This window comes from Canis lupus, chromosome 22 (genome assembly GCF_003254725.2).
Source record: "Canis lupus dingo isolate Sandy chromosome 22, ASM325472v2, whole genome shotgun sequence".
NCBI lineage: Eukaryota > Metazoa > Chordata > Mammalia > Carnivora > Canidae > Canis > Canis lupus.
In genome coordinates, this window is record NC_064264.1 from 30,917,099 (window position 1) to 30,937,124 (window position 20,026).

At 40.8% G+C, this 20,026-nt stretch overlaps 2 protein-coding genes across 27 annotated transcripts in view; one reads left to right on the forward strand and one right to left on the reverse strand.

The window, feature by feature from the left end:
• The window catches only part of MYCBP2 (MYC binding protein 2), a 258,985-nt gene extending 248,179 nt beyond the window's left edge, over positions 1-10,806 (reverse strand). For all 14 annotated transcript variants that reach the window (XM_035704586.2, XM_049099236.1, XM_049099235.1 and 11 more), the window contains exon 1: positions 10,187-10,806. In XM_035704586.2, coding sequence (XP_035560479.2) covers positions 10,187-10,488 — 302 coding nt within the window. In that variant the 5' untranslated portion in view covers positions 10,489-10,806. The remainder of the gene's footprint in view (positions 1-10,186) is intronic.
• Positions 10,807-10,855: 49 nt separating this feature from the next.
• The window catches only part of SCEL (sciellin), a 297,125-nt gene continuing 287,954 nt past the window's right edge, over positions 10,856-20,026 (forward strand). For 9 of the 13 annotated variants that reach the window (XM_049099241.1, XM_049099237.1, XM_025440923.3 and 6 more), the window contains exon 1: positions 10,856-11,013. The gene's annotated coding sequence lies outside the window, so the exon portion shown is untranslated. Of the gene's footprint in view, positions 11,034-20,026 lie in introns of all 13 variants that reach the window. The other 4 variants (XM_049099239.1, XM_049099240.1, XM_049099242.1 and 1 more) reach the window with 2 other exon arrangements.

Here is a 20,026-nt window from a genome sequence, read left to right on the forward strand (position 1 = left end):
TCCATCTATTACACTACTAGGATTCACTTGCTTCATATACATTCTGGAAAATCTCCTCCAGAATTCTGGTAGGTCCTTGTTTCTCCTACCAAAAAGTAGAACAAACTACAACCCCCACCACCGGTTTCAGATGGTTTCAAGTCCAAAACTTGGTTATAACCTGTTGTCTGCTAGTTATTCTAGATTCCCTTCATCTCTGACTTAGCATTTCTGCTGGTCCAGGTAGCAGATCTTGTGAGGTAATCAGGTCTTCTTGTGCCCATTTAACATCACAACTGGAAAGGAAGTACCAAGAGATACCTGGTAGAGTATGTGTGTGCCAAACCCCCATGCTTCCTCATGTAACAACAGCCCTATCTCCTCCTAATCATCTGGTATGTTAGCCCTGTCAAAATGGTGACTCCTCTCCCTGGAAAAGGAGTGTCAGGTCCCAGAGGTAGCTGTGCCCTAAAGTTTAACAGGACTCCATAGTGTCTTCTGTTGGAAATGTTTCTCTTCTGAAAACCAGGATCTTTTAATCTCCAGTGCTTATCTACAGAGGTGAGAAGTATAAATTTGCCAGTGGTGCTAAGTGGAACCAGCCCTATTTCCATATATCCTTCCTACTGGGAACCCTGGAGGACAGAACCTCATCCTTTCAGGGTATAATGTCCAAACTGCAGGGAATCATCCTTAGTTGTGCCATCAAAAGACTGTTTTGCTGCTCTGTCAGGTCAGAAACTTCTGTGCAATGTAGTGCATGATGTGACAAATGGATCCCATGAGTCCTCCTTTGCTAAAAAAGGGAGCCCGTACTCTGAAACAATGTTATGCGGGACTGTATACTGATAGATCAAAAGCTCTGTAAGCCCTCAAATAGTGGCAATGGTTGAGACTCTGCAAACTGTAAACAAACTCATACTTAAAAATCTGTGTCAAATCCCATCAAAATGAATCATGGTCCCTGTGAAAGATGATTAGTCTCCCTACTTAGACAAGACATTCAGCAATTCAGTTGCTAGATAAGTACTGGTAAGTAGAAGTCTGTTATTGGGTCCTTGCATAGCTATCACCAGTAATTTTTCCATAATGCTTGTAAGCCAAAAGAAATACCTAACAGTAGCGTTTACTAACTATTTAGATCTAAATAATTAATAAGAATTCTGTCCTGACAACTCAATCATTTGAAAAAATGTGTCGGGCTGCCCAGGTGGCTCAGCAGTTTAGCGCCGCCTACAGCCCAGGGCGTGATCCTGGAGTCCTGGGATTGAGTCCCACGTCGGGCTCTCTGCATGGAGCCTGCTTCTCCCTCTGCCTGTGTCTCTGCCTCTCTCTCTCTCTCTCTCTCTCTCTGTCTCTTGTGAATAAATACATAAAATCTTTAAAAAAAAAGAAAAATAATGTGTAAATTGAAAAATATTTATGACCATAATTGCTTAATAATTGGACATGTACAATGCTAGACAGTGCACAACTTCTCAATATTGGAATCAGAGTGAACATGTCAACCTCCCTTCTCATTTCACAGTAATTTCTGTGAGTGCTTTATTTATATCACAGTAACTACCAAAAATTCAACCTCAAAAAGATATGACATCATCAAAAGGAATGTTAGCATGATCTAATATCAAAACTGCCTCTAGCTAGTTGTTTGTGACAGATGCTGAAGTGTTTCCTTTGAAATTCTCAAATATCCCATCATATTTCTCTGTGTCTGCTGCGGTGTTTCAGGGTATCTCAGGGCACACTTTGGGATTCAGCACATGTGTGGGTGAACCCATGCACACGCACTCCCATTCTTCCCTTAGGGGGCCTAGCACCTCCCAGTAGGTTTTGTTGTGACCTAACTCTAGTTATTGGTTTGATAATAGTCAGTAGGGGAGAGAAGAGATGGGGTAGTAAGGGCAGCATAGTCTTCATGCATCTACCTTCTAACTAGGATAAAAAGGCCACTCTTGTAGACCCAAAGAGCTTGGGGAATTTGGGGTTTCAAGATTTTCAAGTGTATCAACTCAGATGTCCCATTCAAAGAGCTGGAGTCTCATTCATTTCATTTCTAACCAAAGCAGACTGGCATAGAAGACTTGCTGAGAATTCAACCCACCTTGGAGTTCAGTTACTCTTAAAATTAAGTCTTGTGCCTAATCCGTGGCTTCTTCTTTCTTCCTACTGCAGATGAGTTTCTTTACAAAATGTTGAAGAAATCACCTAGCTTTCTCATTTTGCCCCCAATTACTTTCAGCCTTTGTCTTTTTCCAGTCTATCAACATCACTCAACCGCAAGCATCTGATTACACTAGTCTTATAAGTAATAACTTCCCTGAACCTCTCACAAGCTTAAAATATTTGTACCCATCAGTGTATTCCCTTCTATAGGAATTTAATTCCAATTCACCACTACTGAAAGTTTTAACAAATGCACAGCCACAGTGTATGCCAGGGTTATTAGTATCATGACTCCATCTACAAGTCAAAGTGGGGTTTTCACTGTGCCAGCCAGCCAGCAGATAATCCAGCTCCAAAATCCCATTTTAAAGTCTACTTCCTCAGGACCACTCCTGGCACCACAACCGTTTTAGGTAAGGCTCCCCAGGAAATTGACTCTGAAATGGAGATCTGCACACAGAAGTTTATCTGTGTAAACCCTGAACCAACAACTATGGGAAATGAAGGAAGTTAAGACGGAAGAGAGGAATGAGCTGAACTGTAATGGGAGTCACGGGAAGGACTCAGTCAATCCCATGTGGAGCTCTGGTGTTAAGAGTGTAACTTGTTCAAGGTTGTCCTGCACTAGGGTAAAAGGGCCAGACATATGTATTCCTAAAGAGAATAGGCATTGAATGTAGGTGGACTCTGAAGAAGAGGCATGACTTTGAGGGAAGCAGTCCTGGTGGCCTAGGGAATGCCTGGAAAGGGACTTAGCTGCAATCAGTTTTAGCTGCCAGTATTCCCAAAAGCTAGGGGAAGTTGTACCTAAACAGAGGGATCTGGGTAGTGAACCAAGCACCCATGACACCAATACTGGAGTATCACACTAATTTGGTTAATGAGGAGAGAGAATTAAGCATTTACCCTGCCTTCCTAGGAGGATCACAGTTCATCACCAGTTGATGAGAGAAAACTCCTCTTTGCAGAAGAGCACCAGCTAATAAATACAGAAAAAATAACAGAATTATAAAAATCATCATTTTGAAACCCTTAATGAAATAACTGATTCAGACAAGGATTATAAAAGGATTGATATCATTAGGTGAAAGATATTCACAGCATACCAAAGTTATGACCCATAATTACCTGCTTATTGCACATAAAAAAGGAAACATTTACAGGAGAGATCTAGTGGGTACCATCCTACCCAAGTAATTAGACTGAGCATTATTAAACAGTGACACAACCTGAAAACATCTGGATGGGATGCAGTATTTAGCACTATATACAAAATATTCTTGCTTAAAACTGTTTAACCCAAACCTAACGAAGCTTTAAATCCTCTCATTTATAGGAAATACAGGGATAGAAGACTTGAAGACTAACAGTATCTGGGGTCCTGCCCTCAAAGAACTAGATTTATAAGACATTCTACAAAAGGTAAAATATTAATGACAAAAAAACTGATCTATGGTGGTCAGGGGCTAGGGGCAGGAGGGAATTAGCTATAAAAACTTTTATGGGGGATGGACATGTTCTATACTTGACTGTGGTGATGGTTCTAAGACCCTTCAAATGAACATTTTAAAAGGGTGAATTTTATTGTATGTAAATTAAACCTTGAAAAACCTGACTCACCTCCAAAAAAAACCTTAATTTTTAAAAATTTCTTAAGAAGAGTATTCTGACTATTCTGTTGAATTTTAAAATAAATATCTTAAAAATACAGAAGTATTTTTATATTAATATTTTCATTTTTAAGCCTAAACACAAGATTTTCTCTTATCTTGAGCTAGGACTAATTTATTTCATTTCTACCTACCAATATAACAATAAAGTAGTTTTTGCCTTAAAATGTGTTTATATAGGATTCCATAGATAGAAGAGCTATATGAAGCAAATTATTACCTAATCACAAATATAGATATATAAATTCTAATTCAATCCCACATCACTTACTAAAATACTCCTACAATGTCTCTTTATAGCTCAAAACCATCAATGTCTACTGAATAAAATCTAATTTTTACCTTAGTGTTCAAGCTACCTTACCCTCTCTAAAGCCTCCCTTTCCAGAATGAACTCCCACTACTCTCCCTCATAACACCTACAAGATCCCTCTAACAGAATTCTTACCATTACCTGCACACAAACTGTGCTTTCTTGCCTTTTACTCATGCTTTCATGCCAACCCAGAATACCAATTCCTTTAACACTTTTCTAAGTACTTGCCTTGTATTTTTCACCATTACCCAAACAATAAACTCAAATATAGAAACTATGTTTTATAAATCTTTATAGGGCCAACGGTTAGCACCAAGGAATAATCCCTGAACCTTTGTTGGATTAACTGACTACTTAACCTCTTAAAACCAAAATCCCATGCATCTGAGATAAAGCAGCTGAAGTAACTAAGTGGGTTTAGCTTAGAGAAGAAAAGCAACTCCCCATTTTAACCATAATCTCCTCTATTGCTTCCATTTTGCTCTTCTACCACTTCAACCCACAGCCCCTGAGTCCTCTTTATCTCCCAGTCTATCAGTTCCCTCCTTGGCATCACTTTCCTTTTTACCAAATGATCAATGTCATCAAAAACTTTCACTTTCTTTTTTTTCTTTTGCCTCCGATCACACTTTAACCTTGAAATAACTCAACCAACAGTTTTTCTCATTTTTTTGTTGAGTAGAAAAACTTAAAATATTATGCTGACTGAAATTTTATATATATAATTTTAATAGTAATAGCAGCAGCAGCTGACATTTAGTACTTACCCTGCATAGGCAACAATGTCCTTTTAATAACCCTATAAGGTTACAGGTAAAGAAACAGACAAAGAAATGCTAATTAATTTGCCCAACTTAGATAGAGAAAGGTAGAACTGGGATTTGAACTCAGGAGGTCTGCTTCTAAGGCAGATTTAGCCATTGTGCTATATAGTTCTTCTCAAATGCGATGCTATTTTGCCATTCTCACTTAGACTTGATCACACATTCCTTTACTAATTTCCAATCCTCCCTCTTTCCCCAAGTTAATGTCCTAATTTTGACTGGTTCATTCATTCAAAAATATACTTAGTGAGTCGATGAATAAATGAAATCATTATTTTCACATTCAATACAATCACTGAAACCAAAAATAAGAGTAAGACATGATCTTTGCCTCTTCTTTAATTCCTCAAACTCCATCTGCCCCTTCACTCTCAAAAGAAATCAATAATATTTAATAGCACTTAATGTGCCAAACACTTTACATATATGGATTCATTTAATCTACAAAGCAGTTCTCATTATCATTATCCCCAGTCTATGTATAAGCAAAATAAACAAATGGGACTACATCAAAATAAAAAGCTTCTGGACAGCAAAGGAAACTATCAATAAAATGAAAAGGCAAACTACAAAATGTGAGAAAATATTTGCAAACCACCTATCTGATAAGAGGTTAATATTCATAATATATAAGGAACTCATACAACAGCAGAAACAAATGATAATAATCATTCAGTTTATTAATTGAATTGTCCGTTTTTAACGGACAGAGGACCTGAAAAGACATTTTTCCAAAGACACACACAGATGGCCAACAGGCACATGAAAAGATATTCATTATCACTAATCATTAGGGAAATATGAATCAAAACCACAATGAGATGATTACCTCACAACTATTAAAATGGCTATAATCAAAAAGATAAAAAATAATAAGTATTGGCAAAGATGTAGAGAAAAGGGAACCCTATGCACTGTTGATAGAAATGTAATTTGGTACAGCCATTATGGAAAACTGTATGGAGGTTCCTCAAAAATTAAAAAATAGAGCTATCATACGATCCAGCAATTCTTCAGGGTATTTATCCAAAGGAAATGAAAACACTAACCCAAAAACTGTACTCCATGTTTGTTGCAGCATTATTCACAATAGCCAAGACATGGAAGTAAACTAAGTGTCCATCAATGGATGAATGATAAAGGAAATGTGGTACATATGTACATATATATATATATATATATATATACACACACACACACATATACATACAAACATACACATGCCACATACACACACACACATCCCACACACACAGTAGAATATTATTCAGCCATAAAAAAGGAAATCTTGCCATTTACAACACTGTAAATGAATCTTGAGGGCATTACCCTCAGTAAGATAAGTCATACAAAAACAAATACCATACCATTTGGCGCCTGCCTTCGGCTCAGGGCATGATCCTGGAGATTTGGGATCAAGTCCCATATCGGGCTCCCTGCATGGAGCCTGCTTCTCCCTCTGCCTGTGTCTCTGCCTCTCTCTCTCTCTCTCTGTGTCTCTCAGAATAAATAAATAAAATCTTTTTAAAAAAATGTACAGCACGGTGACTATCATTTTTTTTTTAATTTTTATTTATTTATTTATTTATGATAGTCTCACAGAGAGAGAGAGGCAGAGACACAGGCAAAGGGAGAAGCAGGCTCCATGCACCGGGAGCCCGACGTGGGATTCGATCCCGGGTCTCCAGGATCGCGCCCTGGGCCAAAGGCAGGCGCCAAACCGCTGCGCCACCCAGGGATCCCTCATTAATAATATATATCTGAAAGTTGCTGAGAGTAAATCTTGTGAGAGTTCTCATCACAAGAAAAGAAAAGGAACTGACAAATGTTTATGCTTATTATGGTGATCACTTCACAATATATACCAAAATGGAATTATTATGTGATACACCTAAAATTAACAATGTTATATGCCAATTATATTACAATAAAATTTTTTAAAATTTGAAACAAATATATTATATGCCCAAGGTCACACAGCTAAAAAGTGGTAGAGCCAGAATTTAAAACCAACCTAGCTTCAGAGTCCAAGCGCTTAACCACTTCACTAAAATGCTATCAAAGTCACTGACTCCGTTAGGCTTCTATCCCTCAACTACCCCACAGGACATGTAAAATATAATCCATAGTAATTAATTCATTCAACACTGACATAAATCATTTGCCTTATTTTTGTTACTTGAACACAACCTTGTTCCCATCTCAGAGCCTTTATAATTTCCTAAAACACTCTTCCTCTAGATCTGCCTTATCACCATTATGATTCAGATTCAACTTAAATCTTGAGACCTGTCCTAACCACCTTAATAAAGCTCCCCACTATAAATCATCTATCACATGAAATCAATTTCTTTTATAGTTACTTATCAATACCTGAAACTACCAGTTATTTATTTGTCCCCACTAGAGTAGAAGTTCCAAGAGAGTAGAGACCTCATCTATTTTGCTCACTGGTACATCTTCAGCACATAAAACAGAGCCTGATACACAACAGATACTCGGTATTTCACAAAATGGATGCCAAAATTTGTGCTATACGTTGAGGTTACGAGAATAATAGGATTCAGTTCTTATCCTCCATAAACTCTAGTCTTTATAAATACTTAACTCCTCCCTTTCTATAATAAAGGAAAATTAGCCTTTAATTTTTTTAAACTGCTAACTTCCCCGCTTGACATCTTAAACCTGTCCCTGAGTCAGGGACTTCTTTGACCTCTCTCCATTAATTAAACCCTTGCTCACTTCTTTAATTTCTCCTCCTCCACTTACTGATAATTTCCCACCCACTCTCCCATATTTGAATATCCTTCCCTCAACTCTGCAATTCCCTGTTACCCCCAACACCTCTCAAAGACTCCTCATATCTATGACCACTTCCTTAAAAGTTATCAGTGACCTGGAAAGTGCTTTCACTTTTTTTAAGGATTTAACACTGAAGACTTTCAATCTTTCTTAAGACCAGAGGTGCCACTGTCTCACAGCTGTCTTAATTTTTTCATCTTTTCAGCTTTCTTCACTGTCTCCTTTCTCTCACATCCTTTATTTTTTTTCTCTCACATCTTTAAATTTGAAGCTCACTAGGGCTTCATACTCTGTTCTTGCTCCATTCTATGTCTCTGAAATATTTCATCTTCTAGTGTCCCTATTCAAATAATTATACCATTCATTCACAACCTAAATCCTAGTTCCACTTGCCCAGTCATATTTAACAAAAATGTGATTGAATTCTTATGCAAATCCTCAATAAAGGATTAAGCAGCTCACTTAGATAAAATAATGTGAACTAAAATAAGCAATAATGTTCTGAATAAGCACTAGAAGGCAATATTACACAACTTAAGCCTGGTTTCCATGACTACTTTTTGAAATATTTCAACTAATTCTTCCATTAATTGTAATTGACAGTTTGTACAAAAATGGATCAATGATCAAAAATCACTAATAAATGTCATATATGCAATTAATCTCTATTAATTTTGTCTTAAACTGCTAATATGGTTCTAGATACACAAAATTGTATTATTACACAAGTATACTAGTAGAAAGTTAAAATAGGAATTTCAGTCACAAATTAGAAGTCTGGAACAACATACAAAATAAATTCTTTGAGAGAGGTTTGTAAAAATGTACCTAGAGTGACATAATTCAGACTCAAAGCTCAAAATTATACCTATCAGAGCAAACTGTCCATTGAGGTTTTGTGCTGTTTTCAAAAATATGATCAAGAAATACATTTGTGTCATTGTGGTTTTCAGTTTAGATAGCAAAAGGTAGTTACATACGTTTATATCCATAAGATAAACTGCTCAATCCTGTAAACAATTACAGACATGAGAAGACTGATTTACCCAGAAAAAATGTGAACAAAGCTCCATCTTCACAATTCTGCAATAGATAAGAGCCCTAGTACACAATGGTAAACTACAAATACCTGACTTAACAGCCTAGTCCCTTTCATAATGAAAGGACATCTTGTTATTGCCTAAGACACTGCACATTCAATAAATACAGTAAGCTCTGTAGCTTATTTGACAAAATACTACTATGCTTTCCCCATGTGTTGCAAGAAGCTGTGAGGAAAAAAAAAAAAAAGATGAAGCCAACTCCCAATTACCACTGTCAAAGCCAAGCTGGTGAAACAAGTCAGTCATCATCCTTCAGGGTATGTGGCATATGAGGACATGGAAAAGAAAACAATAGGACAGCCCTCAGCAAAAAGACACCCACATTTTAAGAAAAAGAAAATGAAAGTGACTTAAAATCTACATCAAGAAAGATGAACATGCAGGGAGCCTAGGAAGAGATGTAGGAGCTACTCAAATTTTCTAGTTGGTGGCAGCTAAACACTGTATAAGCAGTCATATTTCGAAGTTCTATAGCTTTCCCCCTTTCCCCACAAAACCCCTAGGCCCCCAATACCCTAAAGCCTATAAGTGAACAGAAGATAAAGGGAAATGGCTGATAGGACGTCAGAACACAAGTGCAGCTGCAATCACATCTCCAGAATACCAAAAGGTCCAGATATCAAAGTACAGCTCTAAAAATCTCCATCAGGCACCTTTCACATCCACATAAATCTCCATCTCCATCTCCTTTGCATAAATCTCTTTAAAACTCCATGCTTTATCCAACAGCATGATTATCTAAAACTATATATATATGTGTATATATATATGTGACACTACCCTTAACCTATACCATTGCTCCCCTTAGTGAAAGGCAGATTTTTTTTTTTTTAAGGGAGGTGGAAAGTGGAGGATGGAATATCTTGGCGGGGGGGGGGGGAGGGGGAAGAGGGCGAGGGATAAGATACGTGCAAATACCATTGCGGCAGAGATACTGGAAACGCCACTTCCCTCACCGCTCTTGGAAATTCTCTCCGTGCAATGCCTTCTCGCCCTCTACCAATTCCCTCCTCCTTCCTCAACAATACACACACACACACACACACACACACACGTGTCATAACCGACCGGCACCATCACCTTTTCTAACATCACATGCTTACCTCCCTCCCACTCTCGCTGACCCCCTACAAAGACAGTCACACGCACTGGGCAGAAATTGTTGCCACCGCACCCTCCTCTCTCAGTTAAGTGCTTCCAGCACCCAAGCGCCAAGCGCTCGGTAAACAGGTACGCAGGCACACATGCAAGCTCTTCTACATGCATACACGCGCGTGCACGCACACACATGCGGCGTGTGGCTCGAGAAGGCCACCGGAGACGCACCTGGAGGCTGGGTGTCCGGCGCCGCTGCCCCCCTGGTCCCTGTCACTGAGCGCAGCGGTGTAAATCCTCCGGTAGCGGTCGGCCAGGGCCCGGCCTGACAGCAGCAGCTGGTAGTGACCCCGGGAGTCCGCGGCCGGCAGCCCCAGCCCCAGCCCCGCGGCAGCCACGGAACCCTCGGCAACCGGCATGAACAGCGCCCCCGGCGCCGGGGAGGAAGAGAAGGTGACGGCTGGGAAGAAGCCGTCCCCGCCGGGCCCCGAGGAGGCGGCGGCGGGGGAGGCAGTCGCCGAGCACATCATCATCCTCGCCGCCGCCGCCGCCTCGTCCCTGCGGGCCGGGCAAGCAGACACGCGCGCGCACACACAGCCCTTTTCCGACGACGACGGCTCCGGCGGCGGCCTCTCGCTCCCGCGGCAGGGGACTACAAAGACAGCGTCCTCCTCCTTCTCCTCCGTCTTCTCCTTCTCCCCCCTGCGCCGCCCTCGCCGCTACTGGGGCCGCTCATCTAACCCCGCCACCTCGGGAGTGTGAGGAGGAGGCGGTGCCGCCGCTGCCGCCGCTGCCGCCGCCGCCACCGCCGGGGCTACCCGCAATGGGAAGCTGCCGGCCGCACTGGGCATGCGCCACTCCTCGCACATGCTCAGTAACCCCAACCCGTCTCCCTCCCCTCCCCCCTCGCCACCACTCCCTCCGCCTCAGGCCTTTGGGTGTGGGGTGTTTGAGTTGTGCCGAGTCCGAAAGAAATCCGCTTCTCCGGGTTTTACTGGCAGCCTGAGGAAGAGTAAGGAAAGTGCTGAGAGGACTCAGCTACAGGCTCTTGGCTTCAGGTAATGGGGTTCCCCTCCAGGTGAGAGAACTTGGACCTTTGAGAGGGAATGTGTGTCGTCCCCCCCCCCCCGCCCCCGGCCCCCCGCCAGAAAATGAGTGTTATGCATTTTTCAGCTACTTTTTCTCAAAATGTGTGCTGCCAGCGTGAAGATGCACTGGGAACAGCGCTGGTTACTTTAGAATCAAAGGCAGAGAAGGCCAGCCAAATTAGTATCTCTCTGGTGATTTTATTTTGGATTTTTTATCATTAGGATTAAAATGGTTTTTACCTCGAAAAACAGGTAGTAAGCTAGTGCATTCTGAAAGTAGAATTCACAGATAAGACAGTAGAATTCACAGATCATTCGCATTCCTAAATTCTTATTCTCAACATTGACATCAGAGCTAAACCTTAACGCAGTAGTACTTTCCTTACATATTACCTTGACCCCTTAGAGTGCACTCTTACCTCTTGACAGCGGCCACTTAATGGCTTATCTTTTTCTGCCCAGACTTACATTACTAGAGATAATTCTTGAAAATGACCTGACGCTGTTAATTGTGACTCTGTGCAACTTCTGAAAATGTCATTATCTACCAAAGATCTTATCCTTTTATCTATTAAAATGTAACATATGCTGAGTCCCTTGTGCCAAGCCATTCTACTAACCCCTTAGAAGTAGGTGCTCTAGAAATGCATGTGCCAAGAAACCCTGATTCCTAAGTGTTTTTCTACTTGACTCTCAATTTGAAGAGTTTGCCTAATTTATACTCCTGAAAAAAATCGTTTCCTCGTCCTGTCATCCCAGTAGTATTTTCTCTATCTACTTACTAACTTTCTTTAAAAAGATTTATTAGGCAGCCCCAGTGGCTCAGCGGTTTAGTGCCACCTTCAGCCCAGGGTGGGATCGAATCCCACCTTGGGCTCCCAGCGTGGAGCCTGCTTCTCCCTTGGCCTGAGTCTGTGTCTCTCATGAATAAATAAAATCTAAAAAAAATAAGTAAGATAAAATCATGAATAAAATAAAAAGATTTATTTATTTATTTATTTGAGAGCGAGCACAAGAGAACCCATATGCGCTTGCTTGTATTCAATGGGGGGAGGGGGAGGGCAGAAGGAATCTTCTAGCCCATTCCCTGTTCAGCCTGAGCCCTACAGGGGAGGGATGGGCTCTATCCCAGGACCCTTGGAGCCAAAAGAATGAGTCCACACTCCACTGACTGAGCTACCCAAGCACCCCTCTACTTACTAGCTCTTAAGTCTATGCTTTCCATAAATATCTTTAAAAAAAAAAAGCCTTGTTTAGTGTTTTGAAAAATATAAACAAGGAGTGGGGACATGAATTAATTCTAGCTTTTTGTGGGGAGAGAGTGCTGAGGCAGTGCCTTTTACCTGGGGCTTTAATATATGGATGTCATTTTGATTTAAAAAAAAAAAGATAGCTACAAATGAAATAATGAAAACATGGGGGTACAAAAGACTGGCATGGGAAGTCATGGTATCTTTTAGCACTAGGAGTAGCCCTGTTAAACAGGTCTTTTACTAGTTTCCTCAACTATGAGCTCACAAACAAGAGCTTCTTGTTTATCTTTGTGTCTTCCTCAGCCCCTGGTCCAGAAACTGGCACATAGCAGGTCACCGGTAATTATTTGTTAAACTAAATTCCTGTCCTGATGCTTCAGCACAGGTACACACCTCAGTGTTGAGCGGGAAGCCTCACCCCCAACCCAAAGACAAGGTATAGAGGCAGTGAAGTACTAGGACACTTAGTCACAGGCCTGAATAAGTAGGAGCTGCAGGCCTGGCTCTTGACTGTTGAGCAGCCAGCCAGGTAGCCAACAAGGCTCTGACAAACCAGAATTTAGATCCTGACTCTGCTCTTTTGTATGTATGTCTCTGGATCAACTTCATCCTATGAATAACGGGCAAAGTAATATTGCATGAGATTGTAGGAGGACTTCAAACATCTAGGGTGTCCACCTTGGCACATGGCTTTTGACAAACTGTAACACACAAGACAAAGCACTAGACTTTTCAGTGGGGACAAGAATGGTGTCTGTTCCCCCGTATCATTCTCAGCTCCTAGCACAGGCTCTAGCTCTAAGCGGGAGAGAACCAGGTATTGGCTGAAGGAATGAATGAGCGTTGCGTGCCCAGAGAAGCATTTCCAGTTTGGGGGGGGGGGGGGGGTAGGTAGTGGCTCGATGGGTCACGGTGCTCTAGGAGTTTCTAGGGGGGTACTGACCCATGCGCTGCACGGTTCTCAGAGTTCCTCCCACCCCTGAATTTCGCTTCAGTTTTCACCACATGTTTCAGTCCCAGGCAGGCCCCTTCCTGAGCCTTCTGGGTGCACGCAAAACCCGGTAACTGGATAATCGCCTAGGAAACCCGTTGTCACCGAGCGGCGCAACTAGGCGTGCGCGGAGTCGCACACATGCTCACTTAGGTGGCGGAGAGTGGCGTTTCTGTGGCGGTTGGCCGCATTTCCTTCCACGGCAGCGGCAACGGCCGCTGCGCTCTAGACTGATAGCCGGGGCCGAGTTTTTCCTCCTCCGCCACCTCTCCTTCCTGCCTGGGCGCCGCGCGCTCCCTGGGCGCTGCTGCAGCTCCCTGCCGCGGCAGCTGCGCGCTGCGGAAGCCTCCCTTGGGTTGGCGGGGATCGGGACGCATACCGGGGTCGAAAGGGCGTTTGGAGTCACCCTTAATTCCGCGGCCAAAGGGGCTGTGAGGGGTGGGTGGTCCCCAAGGCAAATCGCGAGGGCCACCTGAGCCGTCGCTGCAGACGGCAGATGTGGGTTTCTCGCCGCGTGCAAAGCAAGAGTCCCCTCTGCACTACTACTGAATGCTTCACACTGCCTGTGTGTGTGTGTGTGTGTGTGTGTGTGTGTGTGTGTGTGTGTGTTTGGGGGTGGGGTGGGGGGGCTCTTGTTATTCAAGAAAATGCAGCATGAGAGAATACAGGGGGATTTGCTTTTGTTTTTCCAGCCGCACCGAGCGCGGCTCCTGCACTTTCCGCGCTGCCATCTTAGCTTTATCTTCTGGCCAGGCTGGGCGTGTGTGTGCCTTTGGTTTGCAGGGAGGGTGGGGGCCCGTGGAGGGCGTACCGGGCGGGTTGGGTGTCAGAATTGGCTGGACCACACTTCAGGACACAATCGCCCCGCAAAGAATATTACATTGCACTAAGGCAAATCCTGGCTCTGACCCCTTTTATAAAGGAAACACATGCGTAGTATTTTTTAGTCTTTGTGGTTGGTAATCATGTTCATTTCTCAAAAGCATCTCTCCTCAACGATCGTGCAAGACTATGGCTTCATCTTTCATATATATGAACATAGATTTTTGTCTCTCCTTCCTACTTGAATTGCAAACCTGGGAATACAGTTTTCTGAACTCTTAGAATTTATATATTTTTTTTGTACTTCATATCTTTAAGGATATGTTTTTTTGGTGGTGGTTCTTTTTTTTTTTTTTTTAAAGGAAGCCATCAGTGCTGATGTAGTAAATAACAGGCAGAAACCCTAAAGTGTATGTAAGAGGACAATGATTGATGTTGTTACTTTCATTTAAAGGTTAATGTTGTGCTACAGCTATAACGATTACAAACACAGGAAGCATGTATGTTATGAAGAATAAATATCAAGACTGCTGAAAATGCTATGGTCAAGTCAGGAGTTGGATTTGTTTCCCAAATTTGTACAACAGTATTGAACATTTAAAAACGAAATTGATAGCTGAGACCATTTTAAAACAAACTTAGTAGCTAAGAACAATTTGGAAGAAAAAAATGCTCAAGTTTGAAGAGTGAATAAATATTTCACTCTTTGGTAACCTTCCGTTAAGGACCCATGATTCTACATTCTTGACAAAATGACTATGTGCACTTTAAAATGAAAATCATTTTATGTACATATTTAAATCTCTGAAATGAACAAAAAAATTCAACATCACAATTTAAATTCTTTTAAACAAAAATTACATACTGGATCCCCTAGATATCTCGCCCTTTTGTTTTAAACAAATGTTATTTTTAGAGCATTGGAAGATTCACTAATTTGTAGGCATGAAGAGTTTATGCTTTTTTCTTTTTATTCATATTAGTTTTTAATGATACAAATTTAATGTCTACGTTTTCCTGTAAATAAAAAATTTAGATGCTAGGGGGCTTGAGGTGTATATGGATATTTTCAGCCCTGAAAAAAATTATTCTAAATGTAAAGATATTCCTGAAGTATGTGATATTTAATAAATATTTGAATGCAAGTCATATTTTAAGAATTTTGTTGTTGTGATGCATTTTAGACCAAAAGCTTTCACAAATGATAAAGTCATATAAAGTGTAACTCTTTGAAAGAGAAATGTAAGAACCTTGCATTTTAACCTTAAAAACTTCACTCTAGCTTATAAATTACTAAGTTGGCCAGTATTACTAAGGTTAGTTTAACAATTAAATCATATCTCCCTAAACCCTAATAGACTATTGAAATTCTTATACAATAGTAATTTTATCACATCAAAATCTCCTTGAAATATATTATTTTTAAAATACTTCTTGGCTGGAACACCTGGGTGACTCAATTGGTTAAACGTCTGCCTTTGGCTCAGGTCGTGATCTCAGGTCCTAGGATGGAGCCCTATATAGGGCAGAGAGTCTGCCTATCCCTCTCTCTCACTCTCACTCTCACTCTGTGCTCTCTCTCTCTCAAATAAATAAATAAAATCTAAAAAAGAAAAGAAAAGGAAAGAGAAAAGAAAAGGAAAGAAAAGAAAAGAAAAGAAAAGAGAAAGTTCTTGGCTAATTCAGATATTGAGATATATCTAAATGGCTCTAAAATTATTACACTAGATGTGATCTTATTTTAAAGACATGTAATGTACCCTCATTCAGGCTATGTATTCTCATCAATAAAATGAGGTTAATAAGAGCACCTACTTTATTAAATTCTTTGAGGATTACATTATATATATGAAGGCCTTGCTTAGCACACTGCCTGTGGGGAATAACTATTATTTTTAATAGTATGTATGGTCTCCCTTATTTGAGGTATGTCCCAGTCTTGTGCTAGAGGAAGAAACAGTTATACACTTTGAGTTAGATATACTTGGATTTGGAAGTATGTTTCTTAACAGAGTCCTTTTCACAAATACAGATTTACTATATCTTGATATGATAAGAAGAATAGAATCCAAAGATTACATGTTTCCCTAAAACACTCTGCTCTTGTATGATTTGTTAATTCACAAAACATATTGCTTACTTTCATTAAATTCAGGGAGTTTTTAGAATTCTAACTGATGGTTGCATTTTTGACACACAATAGTCAAAACAGATTATAGTTTCTTCTCAATTGGCTGATGGCTATGGTATACTTCTAGGGTCAAAAATTATATACCATCCATGGCTCACTTTCTCTGCTAATTTATCTGTAATTAACATCAAAGTCTTAGCCCCACCTAGTTCAACTTCCTGTTTTGATCAATATTTTTACTTTTATACTTTGAAAGTAAAAATAAGTTGAATTACTGGTTCTTCATAATTAATTATCTTAAAAAGATTTTTCCTCTTTTTATCACATCAAGTTTGGCTTCAAACTGGGCCAGAAGCTGTTTAAGTTTTTAAAACATATAATAGATGAAAAATAGTTCATACTTTCCTAATTTTTGGTGACAGTATTTTCTTAGTTTAGACAAAATAATCTTATCTGTATGAAGTCACATACTGGGAACGAAATTATGTGGTAGAGCAAAGACAACATTGTTTCTAGAGAAAAACTGTGGCTTCCACGCAAGTATTCCTAGAGTCTACCTCTACATGCAGGTGGGATGGAGTACCAATAATTTGCTTATCTGTTCTTGAGTCCATTCTTCTCCCATTTCCCTGCTCTGCTCTGTACAGCAAGGGAATGAGTCTGCAAACTGTATTTCCTAGGCTCCTTTGCCAGCTAGCTTCAAGTTAGATTCAGCCAATGAAGTAAGACAGATGGTTTGAAGTCGGAAGAGGGGAGAAACCATGCCTCCCAACCTCCAACCCCAGCCTCTCTTTCTGCTTTGGGCAACATCACTGTGATTTAACTCCTGCTGGGCAACTTTTCCTTCCATGATCCAATTCTAGCCAAGTAACCTTTGTTGTAGAACTAGTTCTCATTGGGACCTGGTAATCTCCAGGAATCTGGTAATAGCATTTCCTCCTTTGGCCTCTCCAGCTCTAGGCATTATAGTGGCTTCCTGCAGATATCAATCCTTAGATGCCTTTGTCCTTCCTTGGGCTCTTCAGCTCCTTCACTACTGTTGCAATTAGTTCCTTATATTCAGTTCCCTCTCTTAATGACCTGGCATGCGCTTTTCTGTTTTCCTGTTTGGACCCAAGTGATACAGACAGTGTTCCATCCAAATAATAGACTTGATTTAGCTTCTCAGCCAGATGATGGCATTTTATCATCTCATATTTGGTCTGTAAAGCTTGTGCATCTGACCTCAGTCAGCAAAATAAAAACCTGATTTGAAAACAAAATTGATTAATTCGCCACACCCAATCCAAATCCACCCCCATCCCCTTCCTTGCCTGCCTCTATTTTAAAGACTGGAAAAGGTGAATATACTCTCTGTGAGCCTCTCCTGCATTTAGGGCTGGCTTTCGGATGCAATTCAAGACAGCAAGTTCAAGGAAAATTTGTTCTTAATGCTTCTGTCTCTCCACCTTAAAAATGGGCAGGATGGCTGACATCTGTAGCCATGAGACAAGAGGTAGGAGATAAAGGCCAAGAGCATCACTAACATTGGCCTTGACCTTAAAGAATCATTGAACAAAGTTTCAAACTTATTTTTACTGCAAGAAAAAGAACTCTAAATGGTCTTAGCTGCTGTTAATGAAGTATTCTGTTACTTATAGATTAAAATGTTCCTACTCAATACACCAGCTCCAATATCTGGTCAGAGTGTGATTTCTATCTAGCTTCTATGAGTAGTCTGCCTGAAAGAAGAAATATTTATAAAAAAAAATAGTCAAAAGCATAAAAATCCACTCATTCCCATGGGTCCTAAATTTTCCTGCTTTATCCAGTCAAACATCAGAAAGTTCACTGAACTATATTTTATATCATGCCTTTGGATTTATTAATGATTTGTGCAGTGACATGCCTCCCCGATAACCTTCCAGATCTGAGGCACTTATTCAGCACTTATTTGCTGCTGTGAGGGTTGACGGCTGGCTGCTGACAGATAGGTCCCTTTTCATAAGTTACTCTTGGCTTTAGGGAGCTGTCTCAAAGTTCCACTCCATCCCCAGAAGGAGTCTGCATCAAATAACAGGTAGGTGTGGTGTACAAAGATCTGGACCTCTGACCTTAATTCTGAAGAGCCATTCCAGCTCCAGAATTCTTCATGGAATTAGCTAAAGTCTTTGTTGCAACTGTATTTCTGTTCCATTTCTTTCTCTCTCTTGACCCATCCTACTTTCCTCACTTATTCACAGGCAGTGTTGTTGAAAGCACTCTACAATAAACTTCCTACATGTATGTCTCCATTTCTAAGTCTGTTCCCAGGGAAACTGACTTAAGTCATTTGGTATGAGGGGTGGTCTAAAAAAAGTGAACTTGAAAATGGATATTGGAGCTTGATTATCCACTGGTTGGTTGGCAATGGGGATCCCATCTGTGGTGGAGAGTGTCTAGAGTGACCCCATGATCTCCATTTCCTAATATACATGCCCTTGTATAAGCCTTTCCCCTTATGTGGGGTATGATCTGAAAATTTCCTCTAACCAATAGAATATGGCAAAAATGACAGGATGTGCACTATTACACATATGTGATTAAGTTAGTATTATATACTCACTCCCATCTTACTGGGGCTTCCTCTTCCTTGCTGACCCAGAAGGATCAAGCTGCCATCTGTAAGCTACCACATGGAGAGGTACAGAAGGCAAGGAGCTGATGGTAGCCTCTGGCCAACAGCCAATAAGGACTGAGTCCCTCAGTCCAGCAGCCAACAAGGAACTGAATTCTGTCCAAAACGATATGGCTTTGGAAGTTGTTCCTTTCTCAGTTGAGTCTCAGATGAGATTGTAGCCCCAGCTGACACTTTGATTGCAGCGTTGCAGAGGACAGAGCTAAGCCATGCCCTAAGTCTCCTAATGTATAGAAACCATCAGTAAGTATGTGATAGTCAACTGTTAAGTTCATGACAATACAATTATGCAGCAACAAAAAAATATAACAGACCATCACTGGTAGGGTGAGCATGATAACCCTGAGATGGGTAGAACTGTGTGATTGCTGAAACTTTCACTGGAGGTGAACTAAAACGGGATTGTTGCAGATGGAATGCACTTGTAGATGAAACAGCCCAAGCTTTTGAGAGGCTTAAGGAAAATGTTCATTATATAAACAATGGAACTAGATTGCTCTTGCTGAGCACCATAGATGTACTAGCAAGAGCAATGAAATGCTGAAAGTTAGGGTTCCAGTAGTTTGAGGCATGTCAGACTACAGAGTAAAGGGTAAATTATCATATCTCACACTTCCTACCACAAAGGAAGGACAATGCTTGCTAGGCTTTTCTGAGTCCACAGGCATAATATTTACTTGAGAATATTGCTCTGACACATTTCCTGAATGACACAGATGGCTGCCAGCTTTAAGTACTGCCCAGAACAGTAAAGGGCTCTGCATCATCTCTTCACTGTGGAGAGAGCAGGGTTACTTCTTGGACTATACATGACAGAGCCTATGATATTAGATATATCAGTGATGGGGAAAGATGCCATAGAATGGGAAATTTCCATGGGAAAATCAAGAGAAGTACAGAGGTTCTGAAACAAGCAAAAAAAAAACAAAAACAAAAAACAAAACAAACAAACAAAAAAAACTCCCCAAAACAAAAAACTTTTAGCAAAAAAAATCATACACTAGGGACACCTGGGTGGCTCAGTGGTTGAGTGTCTGCTTTTGGCTTAGGGCGTGATCCCAGAGTCCTGCATGGAGCCTGTTTCTCCCTCTGCCTGTGTCTCTGCCTCTATGTGTGTGTGTGTGTGTGTG